Source organism: Pan troglodytes, chromosome 23 (assembly GCF_028858775.2).
Source record: "Pan troglodytes isolate AG18354 chromosome 23, NHGRI_mPanTro3-v2.0_pri, whole genome shotgun sequence".
Lineage (NCBI taxonomy): Eukaryota > Metazoa > Chordata > Mammalia > Primates > Hominidae > Pan > Pan troglodytes.
Window position 1 is genome coordinate 33,319,614 of NC_086016.1, and position 16,710 is coordinate 33,336,323.

The 16,710-nt window shown below is 47.8% G+C and overlaps 2 protein-coding genes across 17 annotated transcripts in view; both read left to right on the forward strand.

The window, feature by feature from the left end:
• Positions 1-6,303, forward strand: part of RNF185 (ring finger protein 185) — a 46,719-nt gene extending 40,416 nt beyond the window's left edge. For all 5 annotated transcript variants that reach the window (XR_002941235.3, XM_024352853.3, XM_063808161.1 and 2 more), the window contains 2 exons: positions 791-908; positions 3,775-6,303. Coding sequence is in view for 4 of the 5 variants with exons in the window: in XM_024352853.3 (XP_024208621.1) it covers positions 791-908; positions 3,775-3,872 (216 nt within the window). In the remaining variant the exon portion in view is untranslated. The remainder of the gene's footprint in view (positions 1-790; positions 909-3,774) is intronic.
• Positions 6,304-11,449: 5,146 nt separating this feature from the next.
• The window catches only part of LIMK2 (LIM domain kinase 2), a 68,206-nt gene continuing 62,945 nt past the window's right edge, over positions 11,450-16,710 (forward strand). For 8 of the 12 annotated variants that reach the window (XR_010156111.1, XR_001712634.3, XR_010156116.1 and 5 more), the window contains exon 1: positions 11,468-11,717. Coding sequence is in view for 4 of the 12 variants with exons in the window: in XM_016938995.3 (XP_016794484.1) it covers positions 11,702-11,717 (16 nt within the window). In the remaining 8 variants the exon portion in view is untranslated. Of the gene's footprint in view, positions 11,718-16,710 lie in introns of all 12 variants that reach the window. The other 4 variants (XR_010156112.1, XM_063808151.1, XM_016938994.3 and 1 more) reach the window with 3 other exon arrangements.

Here is a 16,710-nt window from a genome sequence, read left to right on the forward strand (position 1 = left end):
GGAGTGGCTGCGAAGTGGGAAGGTGAATAGAAGATCTCTGACTCTGTCAATTATTTCTGTAATGTGTGAGTTTCTTATAGCAAGTATATATTACTTTTATAATCAGAAAACATTATAGTGTTTTAAAATGTAAAAATTCTATGTAACAATATTAAAAGAAATTTTAATCCGTAACTTGTCCATATACCTACATATTGTCATGTAGTTGTGACCACAGTGTTCAAACAATTTTGTCTGATAACTTGGTCACAAGAGTTTTTCAGTGTTACCACTTAAGTCAGGATAATGGTTCTTTGAATGCATGTATCAAGATTTTGATCATGACTTCCATTGTTGGCTAATTAGAGTTTCAACATTTTTGCTATTAAAGATAATGTGTAGCTTGTTTGATGTTCCCTTGGGCACAGGGGTGGCTGTCAATATTGCTCCTATAAAGCATGTAGAAGGTGTTACTAGCTAATGTGGGACTATGGAAAATATCCTCAAGCCCTGTGAGTGCTGACTTATGTCAGCAGAGTGTTTCACACTGGGTCAGAGCCAGTCCTTTTTGGCCCATTCATAGATTCTTAGCTGGAAGCTAAGGCTAAAAGGGCAGAGGGCTTGCCAGAGTTCCTCTACTTCAGGGTATATATGGGAGGAAAAGCTGTCCCCCACCTTCGAAACATGTGGCACAAGGTAGGGAGAAGAGGCAGGTGCCACATGCAAGACAACGTGAGGTATGTTGAGTTTTGACAGGCACAGGAGAAACCTGCCTGATTCTCCTGCCCTTAATTGCCTTTCTTCCACACAGGGATTTCAAGGATTTGGATTTGGAGATGGTGGCTTCCAGATGTCTTTTGGAATTGGGGCATTTCCCTTTGGGATATTTGCCACAGCATTTAATATAAATGATGGGCGGCCTCCTCCAGGTAAGACCCTATTTCCTTGAGAAATTAGGAAGATATCTTAGTAATATTGCTTGAAAGCTCCTTGGAATTCAGCAGTATATAAGTTACAGATAATTGTCACTACATGGATAATCAGCCTTTTGAAAATATCTTAAGCTGTTTTTAGATCACTTACAGACATGGTAACAATGTTGAGCACTTACCAACTATTAGGCATGCATATATATAGCACTTTCCATTCCAAGCTCAGGGGATCATCACAACCACCCTATGGAACAGGTGTGTGATTAGCTGCGTTTAACAGATCAGAAAATGCTCAGTAATGTTACCAAGACATACCCCATGTCTATAAAATGGAAAACTGTAAGTGATACTCAGCTGAGGAAAAGCCTAGTTCTGCACATTTACTCCCCACTTTGACCATTTGGGGGCCTGGAAATGTGAGATGACCCATAAGGAGTGAAGACATCTCCAATCTCTGGCATCTCTGTCTAGCTTCCTTCAGGACACAACATGAGGCTGGTCAGAAGCAGCCTCAGCCCTGTGGGAACCATGCCTAGGTCTACCAACTGCTGCTGCAGTTCTCCCTCCTACTGCTTGAAAGTGCCATCCGCATTCGGTATAGAGCCCTTGCTCTATAGGTGCAAGCCACCTCTATGAGGTGGGTGCCTTGAACTCTTATCACAGTCTGACACCCAAGCCAAGATCCTTACTGTGGAGCCTGCAGAGATGCCATGATCGGTTGAGCTCTGCCTGCACTTGTTGGAGCTTCATGTGCACTGGACACAGCATATGGTACAGAAGTGACCATTGTGTGGTTCACGCCAAGAGCTTATGCCCTAAAGATGGTAACTGGGTCATCCCAGTTATTCTCATCCCCACCCTGGTCCTTGGTACACAGCAGGTGATCTATAAGTCTTTCTTGACTGCCTGCCTGCCTGCCTGTCTGTCTTCGTGAATCCATCAGAGCATCTAGCTGAGGAATCTCAGCACCAAGATATCTTAGGAATGCCTTTTTTTTTGAGATGGAGTCTCGCTCTGTCCCCCAGGCTGGAGTGCAGTGGCACAATCTCGGCTCACTGCAAGTTCCACCTCCCAGGTTTACGCCATTCTCCTGCCTCAGCCTCCCGAGTAGCTGGGACTACAGGCGCCTGCCACCACGCCTGGCTAATTTTTTTGTATTTTTTTGAAGAGACGGGGTTTCACTGTGTTAGCCAGGATGGTCTCGATCTCCTGACCTCGTGATCCGCCCGCCTGGGCCTCCCAATGTGCTGGGATTACAGGCGTGAGCCACCGCGCCCGGCCCTGGGGATGCCCTTTCTTACTTTATCTGCCTTGAAGGTTTATCCTCTGTTCACATTTGTTTTTCAGAGGAAGTATACCCCAAAAGATAGGGTGTACTCTGCCCTGAAGAAAGGGCAAATTCCTGTGAAGCCAGCAAGAACCTGCCTGATAGCTTGCATCCTTCTAACCTGGTCGAAGGCTAACCTTGGATTCCCCAGCTAAGCAGAGTTCCACAGCCAGGCTAGACTCTGGATTACTTTATCCCCCTGCCACAGTCACAGTTTTCCCTTGTCATGCTTGGTACAATTTGCCCATCCTTGACACAGATTCTTTTATCCTCCTTCCCCCAAAGTCAGGACAGGGAGCTCTAAATGGTAGCTTTTCCTAAAGCAGAGAGGAGTGGAGACTTAGGTTCTCACCCCAGTTCTTCTGCCTCTACCTTGAAAAACAAGTCATTTTGCCTGTCTGGATCCTAGTTCTCTTCTGGAAAAGGAAGGCAATCCCTGTGGGGCCCTTGAGAGGCAGTGTGTGGAGAGGCTGCAGAGCTCTGCCACTAATTTCTCAGCCTTTCAATCTTGAACAGGTCACCTCAAACCTATGTTTCAGCTGCTTCCTACTCAAAATGGAAATAATAATATCCACCAAATAATAACATGTACAAAACACTTAGCAGATAGAAGATACTTAACAAATAGTAGGCTTGCTTTCATTATTTCCTGCAAGAGTTTCCTGTTAATCACCTGGTTTATTTGCATGTGCAGGCCAAACCTTTTATGATAAATTGGACCATGTCTTGTCCTTATTGTTATTGTTCCACATAGTTTCATTTTGCCTGATATTATTTGGGGTTTAGAAATTTTTTTTGGCTGGGCGCGATGGCTCATGCCTGTAATGCCAACGCTTTGGGAGGCTGAGGTGGGCGGATCACCTGAGGTCAGGAGTTTGAGACCGGCCTGGCTAACATGGTGAAACCTGTTCCTACTAAAAATACAAAAAAAAAAAATTAGCCGGGTGTGGTGGTGCGTGCCTGTAATCCCAACTACTCAGGAGGCTGAGGCAGCAGAATCGCTTGAACCTAGGAGGTGGAGGTTGCAGTGAGCCGAGATCGCGCCATTGCACTCCAGCCTGGGCAACAAGAGCAAAACTCCACCTCAAAAAGAAAAAAAAAAAAAAAAAAGGCCAGGCATGGTGGCTCATGCCTGTAATCCCAGCACTTTTGGAGGCTGAGGCAGGCGGATCACAAGGTCAGGAGTTCGAGACCAGCCTGACCAACATGGTGAAACCCTGTCTCTACTAAAAATACAAAAATTAGCCAGGCTTGGTGGCGCACACCTGTAATCCCAGCTACTTAGGAGGCTGAGGCAGGAGAATCGCTTGAACCTGGGAAGCAGAGGTTGCAGTGAGCTGAGATCGTGCCACTGCACTCTAGCCTGGGCAACAGAGCGAGACTACATTTCAAAAAAAAAAAAAAGAAATCTTTTTGTGTGTAGGATTCTGATGTTGTAAAGAGATAAAGATTGATGCTGTCAACTTCTGGCCTGAGTGGGCAGTGTGCATAGCTGCAGTGTTCTAATAGCCTGTTTTCTCCCTTCTGTCTCTCCAGCTGTCCCTGGGACACCCCAGTATGTGGACGAGCAGTTCCTGTCACGCCTCTTCCTATTTGTGGCCCTGGTGATCATGTTCTGGCTCCTGATTGCCTAATGCTAGGCTCCTGCCTACATCCGTGGCAGGGCTCTGGACTGGTGACGTGCCACCCCAACTCCTGGTGTTTGGCTTCCTGGCTAATCTTGACTCCTAGAATCAGTGGGATCAGTAACACATCAAGGAGTCTTGTTTCTTCATCAGAGCTTTGGAACTCGAGACCAGTTGGCGATGACCCCTGAATATCGCCACCGCTGTAAACACCCTATAACCTCAGGCCTTGGCATTGAGTCCTCTCTCATGGGTGACACCATGAAATCTTGTTTCAGCCAGTTCTGCAGGTCCTGACTCTGCAGAGGGAAGAGGCAGAAAGAGAGAAACTGTCAGAGTATAATTTCACCTGAGTTTAATATTACAGAAACAAAGGGATGCACCAAATGGTATTTCTGGAAATTTTCATGTCTTTAAATACCCCTTGGTAAGTTGCCTCTGAAGCCAGTGGGGGCTCCTCAGATAGAGAGGTTCCCCTTTCAAATCCCAGTGCCGCTCTGTTCTCTTTCCTTCCCCTCCCACTCCCCCTCTTCTTCCTCTGTAGAGATGCAAGAAATTGCTGTCCCATAAAAATCATAATTGCAGTAGCTAAAGCTGGGGTCACTTCGTGAATTCACCAGAGACTCAAAGATCTTTTATTGGCTCTGGGCTGTGCTCAGTGTCTTTGGCCTCAGAGAACAACTTGAATGACTTCCTGGTTTCCTGGCATAAATTATTCCTGGTGAGACATGTGGCTTAACTCACAGGTTTCCCATCAGCTTTCTCCCTAAAACTATGTTCATCTGCCTCTCTCTGCCAGAGAACATACAGCCGAGAATACTGCTGAAGCTGAGACTGACTACTGTGCATTAGGAAAGACCTGGAGTCAGGACTTTGGTGGGATTTGGAGCTCCGAGGCAGTAATAACTGAACAAGCAGGCCTGTCCCCTAGGCTGCAGAAGCTTGAATGCATCCTCTCCCAGAACCTGCCACAGGAAACTGGGGGCTTTGTCAGGTCAGCCCAACTGCATGCAGAAGACCACCATCCTCAGAAGCCAAGTTGTCTTTTATGAAGAGGCAAGGAAAGGGGAAACCCACATGTGACCCTGATTTTGGTATGGCTTGATAGAGTTCCCTGAAAACTCCTTGTATGTGTGCTAAAACCAGGGAAGCATGTGACTGCCAAGCAGGCAACCCCTGATGATTTGTAAAGCCAGGTGGCAGGGCCTGGGGAGCCCCAGCACAATGATATTGTGTGGTCTTCCCTCCTGTGGAATCGAGGGGAAATTATTCTTCCGAATACCTTGATTTGATTTTCAGTTTCACAAGCTTCTTCCTCTGAATCTTATTGAGGGACTATGGTACCAAGCAGGTAGGACTGTTCACCTGGTGGAACAGTTCTTGCTCTGCCTTCTAGGCTTCATCCCAGAAATCCAGCCTCTTTCTGGAGACCCCAAAGCTGGAGGGAGATGGGCTTCCTCTGGGCCTCTCTCTTACTTTGCCATCCACACTGCTCCTGGCTAACCCCAGCAATAACCAACAAATGGTAGGAAGCCCCACCTATTGCTTTTTCTCAATTATGACTGCATAGTTTGTGGAAACAAAGATCTTGAGGAAGATGAGGGAAGCCCTCCCCTCTTCATAGTCCCCATCTCTTCTCCTTTGTACCTGTCAACACCAGAGTTCAGTGTTTAAACAGACAAAATATAAAGTATTGAGTAGGTGGTTCATATGCCGAATCCACTTGGTAGGAAGAAACCACCAGCTTTATAGTGTGCCTGATAGATTTTAAACATTCCTGGGCACCCACTCAAGAGTGCTCTTTTTATCACCTTCTGGAAATCCCCAAAGTTGCAGGGGCCTCTGGAGTGTCTCTGCTCTAGAGAGAATTGGTGGGACCCCCCTCAGTGCAGTGGCCCCAACTAGTGGAGGGAGAGAGGACTTAAGTCAGATGGACTCAACAGAAATGGGTTTCCAGAAGAATAATGAAAAGTTGTGGGTAGGAAAATGAATCATTTGGACTCTTCAGTGAAATGGAGTGAGCCCAGGAGAGCTCAACCAACAGAGGCACTCTGGGAACCTGTTAGTAAAGCCAGGCTGGCCAAATGCCATTTGATTTTGAACCTTGTAGGTCCCCACTCACCCTCTGCCAGGAGCTAAGTAAGGCAGGAGAGCTGACTTGGGACTCCTGGCTCGGCCCCAACAGGGAGCCCCCTTCCCACCATCCCTCGGCAAGCTCACCACCTGATCCTTCTGCCAAGGCAGCTTTCCTTTCTTTTGTGTGTTTTCTGTGTTCTTAGCCTCCACCCTCCTCCTGCCACCCTTGTGGACTAGGACCAGGTCCTGACCCCAGTCAGAAAATGATGATATGTACAGTGGCACACCTTAACCAGTCACTAATTTTCACTGTTGTGAAAGTGATTTGATTTAGAATTAAACAAATGGTTTTACATTACTATGAGCTTGGACTTCTTGTCTGTGTTGTGGAGGGTGAGTGGGTGGGGAGTAGTCACACTGGTATGCCCTCATGGAGGCTCCTGTGCATCCTCCGTAATGTCACACTGAGAACGAAAGTCTTCAAAGAAGCTGGGCATGACTTATGCCTGTAGTCCTAGTTACTCTGGAGGCTGAGGCAAGAGGATTGCTTGAGCCCTGAGTTTCAAGGCTGCATTGAGCTATGATCATGCTACTGAACTCCAGCCTGGGTGACAAAGCGAGACTGTCTCTTAAAACAAAAAAGGAAAGAAAGTCTATAAACGACTATTGATAATTAGAGATGATAAATGTAGGCTGGAGGCCTGGCTTCATACACAGCCTTGCCCAAGATAAAACCTGTCTGACAGGCAGCCCCAGTCCTGACAAGTACATGGCATTCCTGAGTTTGGTAAGTGACAAGCTGCCACAATAGAGCTTAGCTTGTCACTTATCAGAGCCTTTAGAACAATCATAGGTTACTCACTGTCAGCGTCTCTCCATCTGTTTAGTAACAGGGCGGGTGGGCTGTCAGCCAAGTCCTCTCTCTGGAGCAGAAGGTGTGTCCCTCCCTAAGGTTCCTTAGTAGCAGGGTGTAGTGTGAGATGGAAGATGTTGCTGAGGTTACAAATCTGGCCCAGCCTCAGGCTCCCCAACATGCCAGAGCTACAAGTAATTCCTCTGAAAAGAGCTTTTTTTCTTCCTCTTAGATTTTGATCTAACAGTTATCAAATTGAATAGTACCAAGATACAGTGGGGAATGCAAAGGTGAGGGAACTTCAGGAGCTCATAAGCCCAATGAGAAAAGACCAGGTTTTTTTTTTTTTTTTTGAAAGATTTTAATTTTAGGCCAGGCATGGTGGCTTACACCTACAAATCCCAGCACTTTGTGAGGCTGAGGTGGGAGGATCGCTTGAGGCCAAGAGTTTGAGACCAGCCTGGGCAACACAGGGAGACTCCATCTCTACAAAAATAAAAAATATTAGCCAGGCACAGTGGTGCATGCTTGTGGTCCCAGCTACCCGGGAGGGAGGCTGAGGCGGGAAGATCACCTGAGCCTGGGAGGTCAAGGCTGCAGTGAGTTGTGATCATGCTAGTGCATTCCAGCCAGGGCAACAGACCCTTTTAGAAACAGGGTCTTACTCGGGTGCCCTGGCTAGAGTGCAGTGGTGTGATCACAGCTTACTGCAGCCTGGAACTCCCGGTCTCAGTAGGTTCTCCCACCTCAGCCTCCCAAAGTGTTGGAATTACAGGTGTAAGCCACCATGCCCGGCCTTAGGTTTTTGTTTTCGATGGGGAAAAAAAAAAAAAAAAAAAACAGTAGTAGAACAGGACAATAAAGCCTCCGTGTAGCCATAACCCAACTCCAGTAACTATCAACTCAGATCAGTCTTGTTGCATCTATACCTCCTGCACGCTGTTCCTCTCCCACTGTCTGAACTATTCGGAAACAAACCCCAGTCATGTCATTTATTAAGTATTTCGATATGCATCTCAAGTATTTTAAAAACAAGCAAAATATGCCGGGCACGATGGCACACACCTGTGATCCTAGCACTTTGGGAGGGTGAGGCGGGCGGATTGCGGGAGCTCAGGAGTTTGAGACCAACCTGGGCAACATAGTGAAACCCCGTCTCTACTAAAATACAAAAAATTAGCCAGGCGTAGCGGTAGGCGCCTGTAGTCTCAGCAACTCGGGAGACTGAGGCAGGAGAATCGCTTGAACCCGGGAGGCAGAGGTTGCAGTGAGCCGAGATCGCACCAGTGCACTCCAGTCGGGGTGACAGAGCAAGACTCCATCTCAAAAAAAAAAAAAAAAAAGCAAAATACCTTTAAAAAATTTCTTAAAATCATCATATCCAATCACATTGTTCAGATTTCCCTAGTTGTCTCATAACTTGTGTAGTTTCAATTGAGATCCAAATCAGTTTCATACATTGCTATTATTTGTCTCTGAATTTTTTTTTTTTTTTTTTGAGGCGGAGTTTCACTTGCCGCCCAGACTGGAGTGCAGTGATGCGATCCCAGCTCACTACAGCCCCTGTCTCCCGGGTTCAAGTGATTCTCATGCCTCAGCCTCCTTGGTAGCTGGGACTACAGGCGCCCGCCATCATGCCTGGCTAATTTTTTGTGTTTTTTTGTGTGTGTTTGTGTGACAGAGTCTCGCTCTGTCGCCCAGGCTGAAGTGCAGTGGCGGGATCTCGGCTAACTGCAAGCTCCACCTCCTGGGTTCACACCATTCTCCTGCCTCAGCCTCCCAAGTAGCTGAGACTACAGGTGCCCGCCACCATGCCCGGCTAATTTTTTTTGTATTTTTAGTACAGACGGGGTTTCACCGTGTCAGCCAGGATGGTCTCAAGCTCCTGACCTCTTGATCCACCCGCCTCAGCCTCCCAAAGTGCTAGGATTACAGGGGTGAGCCACCTTACCTGGCCTGTCTATGAAATTTTTTCTACTCTGCAGTTTATCTGTTAAAGAAACTAGGTTATTTGTCCTGTTGCATTTCCCACAGCATCATTTTTGCTATTTGCATCATGGAAATGTTATTAAGCTCCTCTTCTCCACGTATTTCCTGTAAGTTGGTTGTTAGATCTAGAAGCTTGACCAGATTCAAGCTTATTATTTTTGTTTTGTAAGACTACGTCATAGGTGATGGTATATACTTGGTGCGTCTTATCTGGAGGCACTTAATGTCTGGTAGTCCTACTTTGTGATGTTACAGATGCCACTATATCATTTAGAGTTGAGAAACAAGACTGCACTCTGGGCAGAGTGGGGCACAAAATTACAGAGAACCTGGAGAGCTGGTTGTTGTAGGAATGGCAGGTGGCGCAAGGCAGGATGTGCTCAGGAAAAAGCAGAGTCCTGGAGTGAAGGGAATAGGGAGACAAGTCCGCAGGGTGACATGTAGTCAGCTCATGAGGACTGGTTTGGCTTTTATTTTGTAGGCAGTGGGGTGCTGTTGAAGGGTTTTGAACAGAGAGATGACAGGTCCAGAAACATACTTTCGGAAGATTAACCAGTCAGTTGTGGGTAGGATGATTCAGGGAGGGCAGAGACTGGCTCAGTTTGAAGCAAGTGGAAGTGACACTGGGCAAGTCTGGTTGGGCACCAGTGGACCAGTACCTTCAAGAGGGCAGAACCTTGAGTTGTTTTTCAAGGTCCAGGTTTCAGGATCCTAGGCTCAGAGAGTTGACTGTGAGGAGGCTGGCAGGATCTGGCCCTAGGGACTGACCAAGCTATGGCCAGTGAAACAAACTGTGGACAGGTAACCTGGGTGCTATTGAAACTCAGTTGGTCTACTCCCTGCCCAGGCTTTCTCTACCCTCCAGAAGTCCCCCTTGAGTTCACAAGTGATTTCTGGAATGTTCTTTGGGTCCATATTAAAAATATATCTCTTGGCTATAGCATTTCTATAGAAAGCTATTCCCTTCCATTACATTTTCAACTTGTGTTTCTCAGAGTCGCCTGAACTTCCCTGGGAGGAACTTGGGGGACTTGGCTATTCCCCAACTCCCTGCTGGTGAAGACCATGAGGCTGGAGGTAGGAGGAAGTGGAATGTGAGAGAGAATGAGGAGGGAGAAGAGATAGACCTGGGTGCCTTGGTGTGGAACGGAGGGAGAGGGAAGACACCCAGGAGGTTTTGGTTCCCAGGATGCCAGTGCTTTGTTGCCTGGGAAAATACAGTGTTACATCTTTCTGTAGGAAGGATGGGGAAAGTCCCTGTCCCGTTTGCTAGCCATGAGGCAGCTTGTCAGGAGAGTCTCTGGATTCCTGTCACTTTAATTCAATACACAATCTTGTGTTTACTATAATGATTTCCTCAGAAACTACAAAACTGAGTACTGAAAAGAGTTCCCAGGAATTAACGGAAATGGGACAGAGCCCTCCTCCCCAGCACTTTGTGCACACTCAGGACATCGTGAGCCACCTGCCACACCCAGAAGAGAAAAATCTGACCGGCATCCGGTTTGAATTAGAGCAGGAAGAAAGAGAATTGTGCTCGCCTTTGTCTTTGCCTTTGCCTTTGCTTACCCAACTGCTGGGACCAGAGGCAGCTGGGTTGAACTTTGTCTTTGGTCAGGGGTGGGGGTGGAGGAGACAGAATCCATTTCCCTGGGCCCCATCCTCTTTCTGGTCATTTGGACACGTTTCCTGTGATCTGAATCTGATGTAAGGAAATGACAATTGTGAAAGACCCAGCGTGAGAGAATCTGATGGGAGGGTGGGTCATCAGGGACCAGCTGGCCTGGCTGATGATGTATTAATATCTTAATCACACAGAGGACCCCAATCTCCTTCCAGACCTAATGAGCGGAAGTGGTTCTCAAAGCTACTCAGCCAGCTAGCAGCTGCCATAACCCAGTCAGCTGTCCTAACTCTTAGTCCTGTAATCCCTCCTCCTCATAGAAGATTGTAAACTGGCAGCCCACAGGGCAAATCTAGTGGCCAGGTGTGTTTCATTTGGTCTACATGGCATTTTAAGAACTTTTTGATGCTATCAACATTTTTTAAAAGTGGCAAATTTCACCTAAATATCTGGATTTTTGGCATGTTTTGAAAGGTTGGAAGACCTGGGAATGGTAGGCCCATGTTCCTGCAGGGGAGTGCTCGTCTTCCAATGCGGCGCACAAGCTCCAGCGTCCTGCGCTAAACCTAATTGGCCTGGCTGAGGATCTGCTCCTGGAATGCTGGTTGGTCGCCTCCAACTATCTTTGACTTAGAGATTATTTACTGTCAGCTTACTCATAGTGGCGCAGAGAAGTGGTTTCTCTGAGCTAGAAGCTTCTAACAAAAGTCCATCCTCAAAGCTGTTTGTGGGATAGACCTGGCTCCTCCATTGTAATATTCCTGATTCCAAACACTACTGGAAAGAGCTCTGAACTGGCAGTTAGCAGGCCTGGGCTCCCATCCCGGCTCTCCTCCTAATGAGCGAAGCCATTTCAATGTAGTCGAACTTAGCCTCTGATCCTTAACTTTCCCTATCTGTAAATGAGGGCGACTAGATGGGTGCGGACTGTCATCCGTGTTGAGACTTCCGGCCCCCGCAGAATCAACCTTACCGGCGGGAGCACCTCGAGGGGACGCCGCTCGCACTAGGGGGCGCCAGGGCCGCTGCAGAGCCCGAGCCAGAGCCAGGGGGCGGGGCCGCGTCTCGGGAGCGGGGCCTGAGAGCGGCGGGGCGGGGCGTCGGCGGGCAGTCCCCTGTGCCAGGTGTGGTTTGGTCCTCCCAGGGCGCCGTAGGCGGTGCATCCCGTTCGCGCCTGGGGCTGTGGTCCTCCCGCGCCTGAGGCGGCGGCGGCAGGAGCTGAGGGGAGTTGTAGGGAACTGAGGGGAGCTGCTGTGTCCCCCGCCTCCTCCTCCCCATTTCCGCGCTCCCGGGACCATGTCCGCGCTGGCTGGTAAGGAAGGGCTGCTCCGCCCTGTCCCGCTGTTATCTCCGAAGGCCGGTTCCATGGCGCCTGAGGGAAACCGGCTGTCTCTCGGGGGTTTCGGGCTGGTTGGGTCCTCGTGGGTCCGAGCTCCTCAGAAAAGCTGGGAGGCGGGGTGGGCACAGCGCTCCCCAGGCATTTGGAGGGTGGGACTCCGGGAATGGGGAGGCAGGGCATCCTGGAGACAGAGGGCTCCGAGGGGCAGGCGGGTTGGGCGGCTTCCCGCGAGTTGAGGTCCCGGGGAGGAAGAGATTCTGGGTCTGCCAGGAATCCAGCTTTTTGGAGGGACCTGGCGGCCGCAGACCCCCAAATTAACCCTTTTTAAGGAAGTTGAAAAGCATGGGGTTCTCTTATAGTGGAAGCTCTGTGGAATTTGAGGAGTACAGGATCCTCTAGGGTTCAGGACAATTAGGAGAGTTACCCCGGGTTCTGGGTTTTCTGAGGGAAATGGAGGATGTGACTTCCCTGCCAAGACCCAAGGCTTCTCGCGGGCATCTTGGTGTCTGGGAGTCCCCCGGGGCTGGGAGCTCTTTGCAGAAAATAAGGGAGATTTAGGACAGGACTAAGGGTAAGGAGAGATCGGACCATTCTTTTTGGGGCCCAAAGATCTCTGCTACAGGTGGCGAAAGTAGGCCACTGGAGTTCTGAGTCCTCCTGTGGAAGCTCCCTTGGCCTCTCTAGACTAAAGACTAGAGGGATTCGGCCAAACACATCCTGGAAGGAAGAGTTGTCTAAGGGTGAAGGGTAGCTTCAGAGTTGGGTTAGTTGCACCTGCAGTCACCTCCCCGCCACCTCACACACCACCCTGCAGCTTCCTGCCTTCCCCATCTTTTCCCCCAGCAGCAGGAACCTTCTGTCTCTTATGTTTCCCAGACACCTGTGTGGGTGGCCCACCCTCTGGGTCCACCAGGGTCAGCGTCCAGAAGCTTTGGAGAGGCAGCAAGAGGGTATTGAGGTGGAGGGGGGCTGGCTATCTGCCCCCTGCTTCCTGGCTTTCCGTCTGTGGACAGTCACTTCCTTCATCTTGAATGCAAGGACTGGGCTACCAGTGGGTCACTTCCTCAGCAAGGGAGCATGGGGATTTTCTCTTCACTGGTGATAACAGACTTCTGGAGAGAGCTAGGGATGGAAATGCCTAAAACAAATTTTTTTAGGCTGGGCGTGGTGGCTCATGCCTGTAATCCCAGCACTTTGGGAGGGCAAGGCAGGAGGATCGCTTGAGTCCAGGAGTTTGAGACCAGCTTGGGCAATATAGCGAGACTTCATCTCTTAAAAACAAAACCTTGTCTCTTAAAAAAGATTTTTTTAAGCTTACAGAGTCCTTCAACTCAAATGATTTCCAGTAACTTTTTTTTTTTTTTTCTTAGATGGAGTCTTGCTCTGTCGCCCAGGCTGGGGTGCAGTGGCACAATCTTGGCTCATTGCAACCTCTGCCTCCCGGGTTCAAGCGATTCTCCTACCTCAGCCTCCCGAGTAGCTGGGACAACAGGGGCCCGCCACCACGCCCGGCTAATTTTTTTGGTATATTTAGTAGAGATGGGGTTTCACCATATTGGCCAGGCTGGTCTTGAACTCCTGACCTTGTGATTCGCCCGCTTCGGCCTCCCAAAGTGCTGGGATTACAGGCGTGAGCCACCGCACCCGGCCGATTTCCAGTAACTTTTTCTAACAGCTGTGTAATATAGGTTGCCTGTCTTGAACCCTGTTTCTTAGAAAATTGTGAAAGGTTTCACAGTACAATAGTCTAGAGGCATAAAGCCTCTAGATGCATTAGTTTATGCATTCTTTCTTTCATTCAAAGAATATTTGTTGGATTCTTCTGTGTCATATACTTAGCCAAATGCTGAGTACAGTGGTGACATAGTTCTTGGCTTTGTGGTGCTTAATAATCCTAGAGATGGACAATAAATAATTGTAACAATTGCAATAAATGCTATAATAGTTAAGGTAAACAATTGAGATAAGTGCTGTAAGAGTGCACCAGGGGTGAGGGTTTTCTCTACTTTTTTTTCTGTTTTGGTAGAGACAGGGTCTCACTATGTTGCTCACGGTGGTCTTCAACTCCTAGTTTCAAGCCATCCTCCTGTCTCAGCCTCCCAAAGTGCTGGGATTACAGGCATGAACCACCATGCCCATCCTCTACTTTTTTTTTTTTTGAAGGGAATACTTTTCTTAAAAATGCAAGTTTATGCTGACCCCTGGAGATAAGTAAAAGTTAGCCTGGCAAAAAAATCTCACAGAGCATTCCAGGCAGAGGAAACAGCATAAAAAGGCCCTAGGGTAGGAAGGCATGTAGTGCCTTTGAGCCTTGGAGCTGGGAGGTCAATATGGTTTTTTGATTTTTTTGTGGGGGGTGGGGAGGAAGAGTCTCGCTCTGTTGCCCATGCTGGAGTACAGTGGCGCGATCCAGACTCACTGTACCCTCCACCTCCCAGGTTCAAGTGAATCTTCTGCCTCAGCTTCCTGAGTAGCTGGGACTACAGGCAAGTGCTACCACGCCCAGCTAATTTTTTGTATTTTTATTAGAGACGGGGTCTCACCATGTTGCCCAGGCTGGTCTCAAACTCCTCAGCTCAGGCAGTCCACCCGCCTTGGACTCCCAAAATGCTAGGATTATAGGCGTGAGCCACCATGCCCAGCCAAGTATGGCTTTTTTATAGATGAGGAGACAGGCCCAGAAATGACAAGGTTCCATAGCTAAATGAGCAGTGGTGGTCAGAGTTCATATTTTCCAACTTCAAGTTTAGTGCTTCCTCCTCTCTGTAGCACAAAAAGCAGAATGAAGTTGACTATGGAGTCTGAGAAGGAAGTGGGACTTAAACTTTCACTTGTTATTCCATTCAAACCATGTTCTGAGACACCTCAGATTCCTCGTGTAACCGGAGAATCAACAACAAATCAAATATTTACTGAGTGCCTGTGATGTCTGTGGCACTGGGCAGGACCAAGTTTTACCTCTTATAAATTTTAACAGGTGTTAGAGCCAGGAGAGAGTTTTGAGATAATGTATAGTCTCCTTGTTTTACCTATGAAGAAACTGAGGCTCAGGGAAAAAAAACGGAGTTGTCCAGGGTCACTCAACTAGTGGTAGAGCCAGAACCAAGGTAGGACTTCTGCAGTGTTCTTTCCAGTATTCCAGGCTGCTTAAGACGTACAGGGTCTGGCACATGGTAAGCCCTTAATAAGTATTTGTGGAAATGAGTTATATATAGTTTGTGCCTCTGAGAAACTTACTGTCTAGTTAAGGTAATTAAGGCAAAAAACAAAACTGCCATGCTGATCAGTAGTGGGATTGCGCCTATGAAAAGCCACCGCACTCCAGCCTGGGCTACATAGCAAGATCCCCGTCTCTTAAAAAAAAGAAAAAAATTGATAAGACAAGCTGTTATAAGGCTTGCATATGATAACATTATAGAATTTCAAAGATGAGGGAGAATTCTCTTCATACATTTATTTCACAAATATATATTGAGTTCCTGCTATGTGCTAAACTCTTTTGGCCCCTAGGGATACAGCAAGGAACAAGATAGACCAAATCCCTTCCCTCATGTAGTGTATGTTCTGGTGGGGAGAGATAGACAGCAAGTAAATGTATGAACATCATATTCAGGGATAAATCCATTGAAGAGAAGTGAAGTAGGGTAAGGGGATAGAAGAAGTGAGTTGTCAGGGAATGTGTTTGGCATGTTTAAAGAATAGCAGGGTATCCAGGGTGGCCATCAGTTTTGGTTAGGGAATACTTCTTGAAGTGGGTAAGATTTGAGAAATCTTAAATAGGCTTAAAGAAGGTGGGGAAGATGATATCTTAGTAGGGAAGAAACTTTGGGAGTAGGAGACAAAAGTAGGCAAGTTTCAGGTCTTCATAAAGGGTAGCAAATACGTGTGGTAGAGGCAAGGATTGGGAGGTGGAAGATTCATAGGAAGTGGAAGGTACAGCTGAGAATGTGGGTGCAACCGGACTAGAGGGTTTAATGCCAGGCTGAGGATTTTGGAAGTTTCTAGTCTACAGTAGGCACCGTAGGTTTAGAGAAAGGAAGACTCATGATGTGGGCACAGGGCCACCAATCTGGAGGTGGGTATAGTGGGCCCTGAGATGAGGTCTTAGTGGTAGCAATGAAGAAGGCACCAACCAATAAAAGATGCCTCCTGACGTAGGCAGGCCAGGGTGACTTGGATGGTCCTGGATATGTGATGGAGCAGGGTAGGGTCCAAAATGACCACAAGATTTCAAAACTAAATAAAAATCCATCATGATCAAGGGGCTGTATTAGGCTTTCCACATTCATGGTGGATTTTCTGCATCTTCTGGAGGCTGAGCTGATTCCCAGAACAGGGCTGCCTTCTTGTTTGTGTAACCTTGAGCGGGGCTAATAGGGCCCACCATCACACACATCTCATTTCAATGAGAGGACCTAAAACTGTAGCAGTCTCTTACAAGTCTACCTTCTTTCTCATCCTTGATCTATTTTTATATAGTAGAAAGAATTAGACTATTTTACCTATTAATTTACATTGAATAGTAACTAGAACATGAAACCAATGCCTGGTTTCATTAAAGTGTTCCTTGAACATTCTTTCTGGGATTCTTTTTTATCATGTCTTTCTGCCTGTAATTTGTTTTGTCCAGGAAAGAAAGTCTAAAATGTAGTTAAAGACAGGCTTTGAGCCAGGTGCAGTGGCTCACGCCTGCAATCCCAGCACTTTGGGAGGTTGAGGTGGGTGGATCACAAGGTCAGGAGTTCAAAACAGTCTGGCCAAGATGGTGAAACCCCATCTCTACTAAAATACAAAAATTAGCCGGGCACGGGGGCAGGTGCCTGTAATCCCAGCTACTCGGGAGGCTGAGGCAGAGAATTGCTTGAACCTGGGAGGCAGAGGTTGCAGTGAGCCGAGGTTGCACCACCGCACTCCAGCCTGGGTGACAGAGCGAGACTCCGTCTCAGAAAAAAAAAAGACAGGCTTT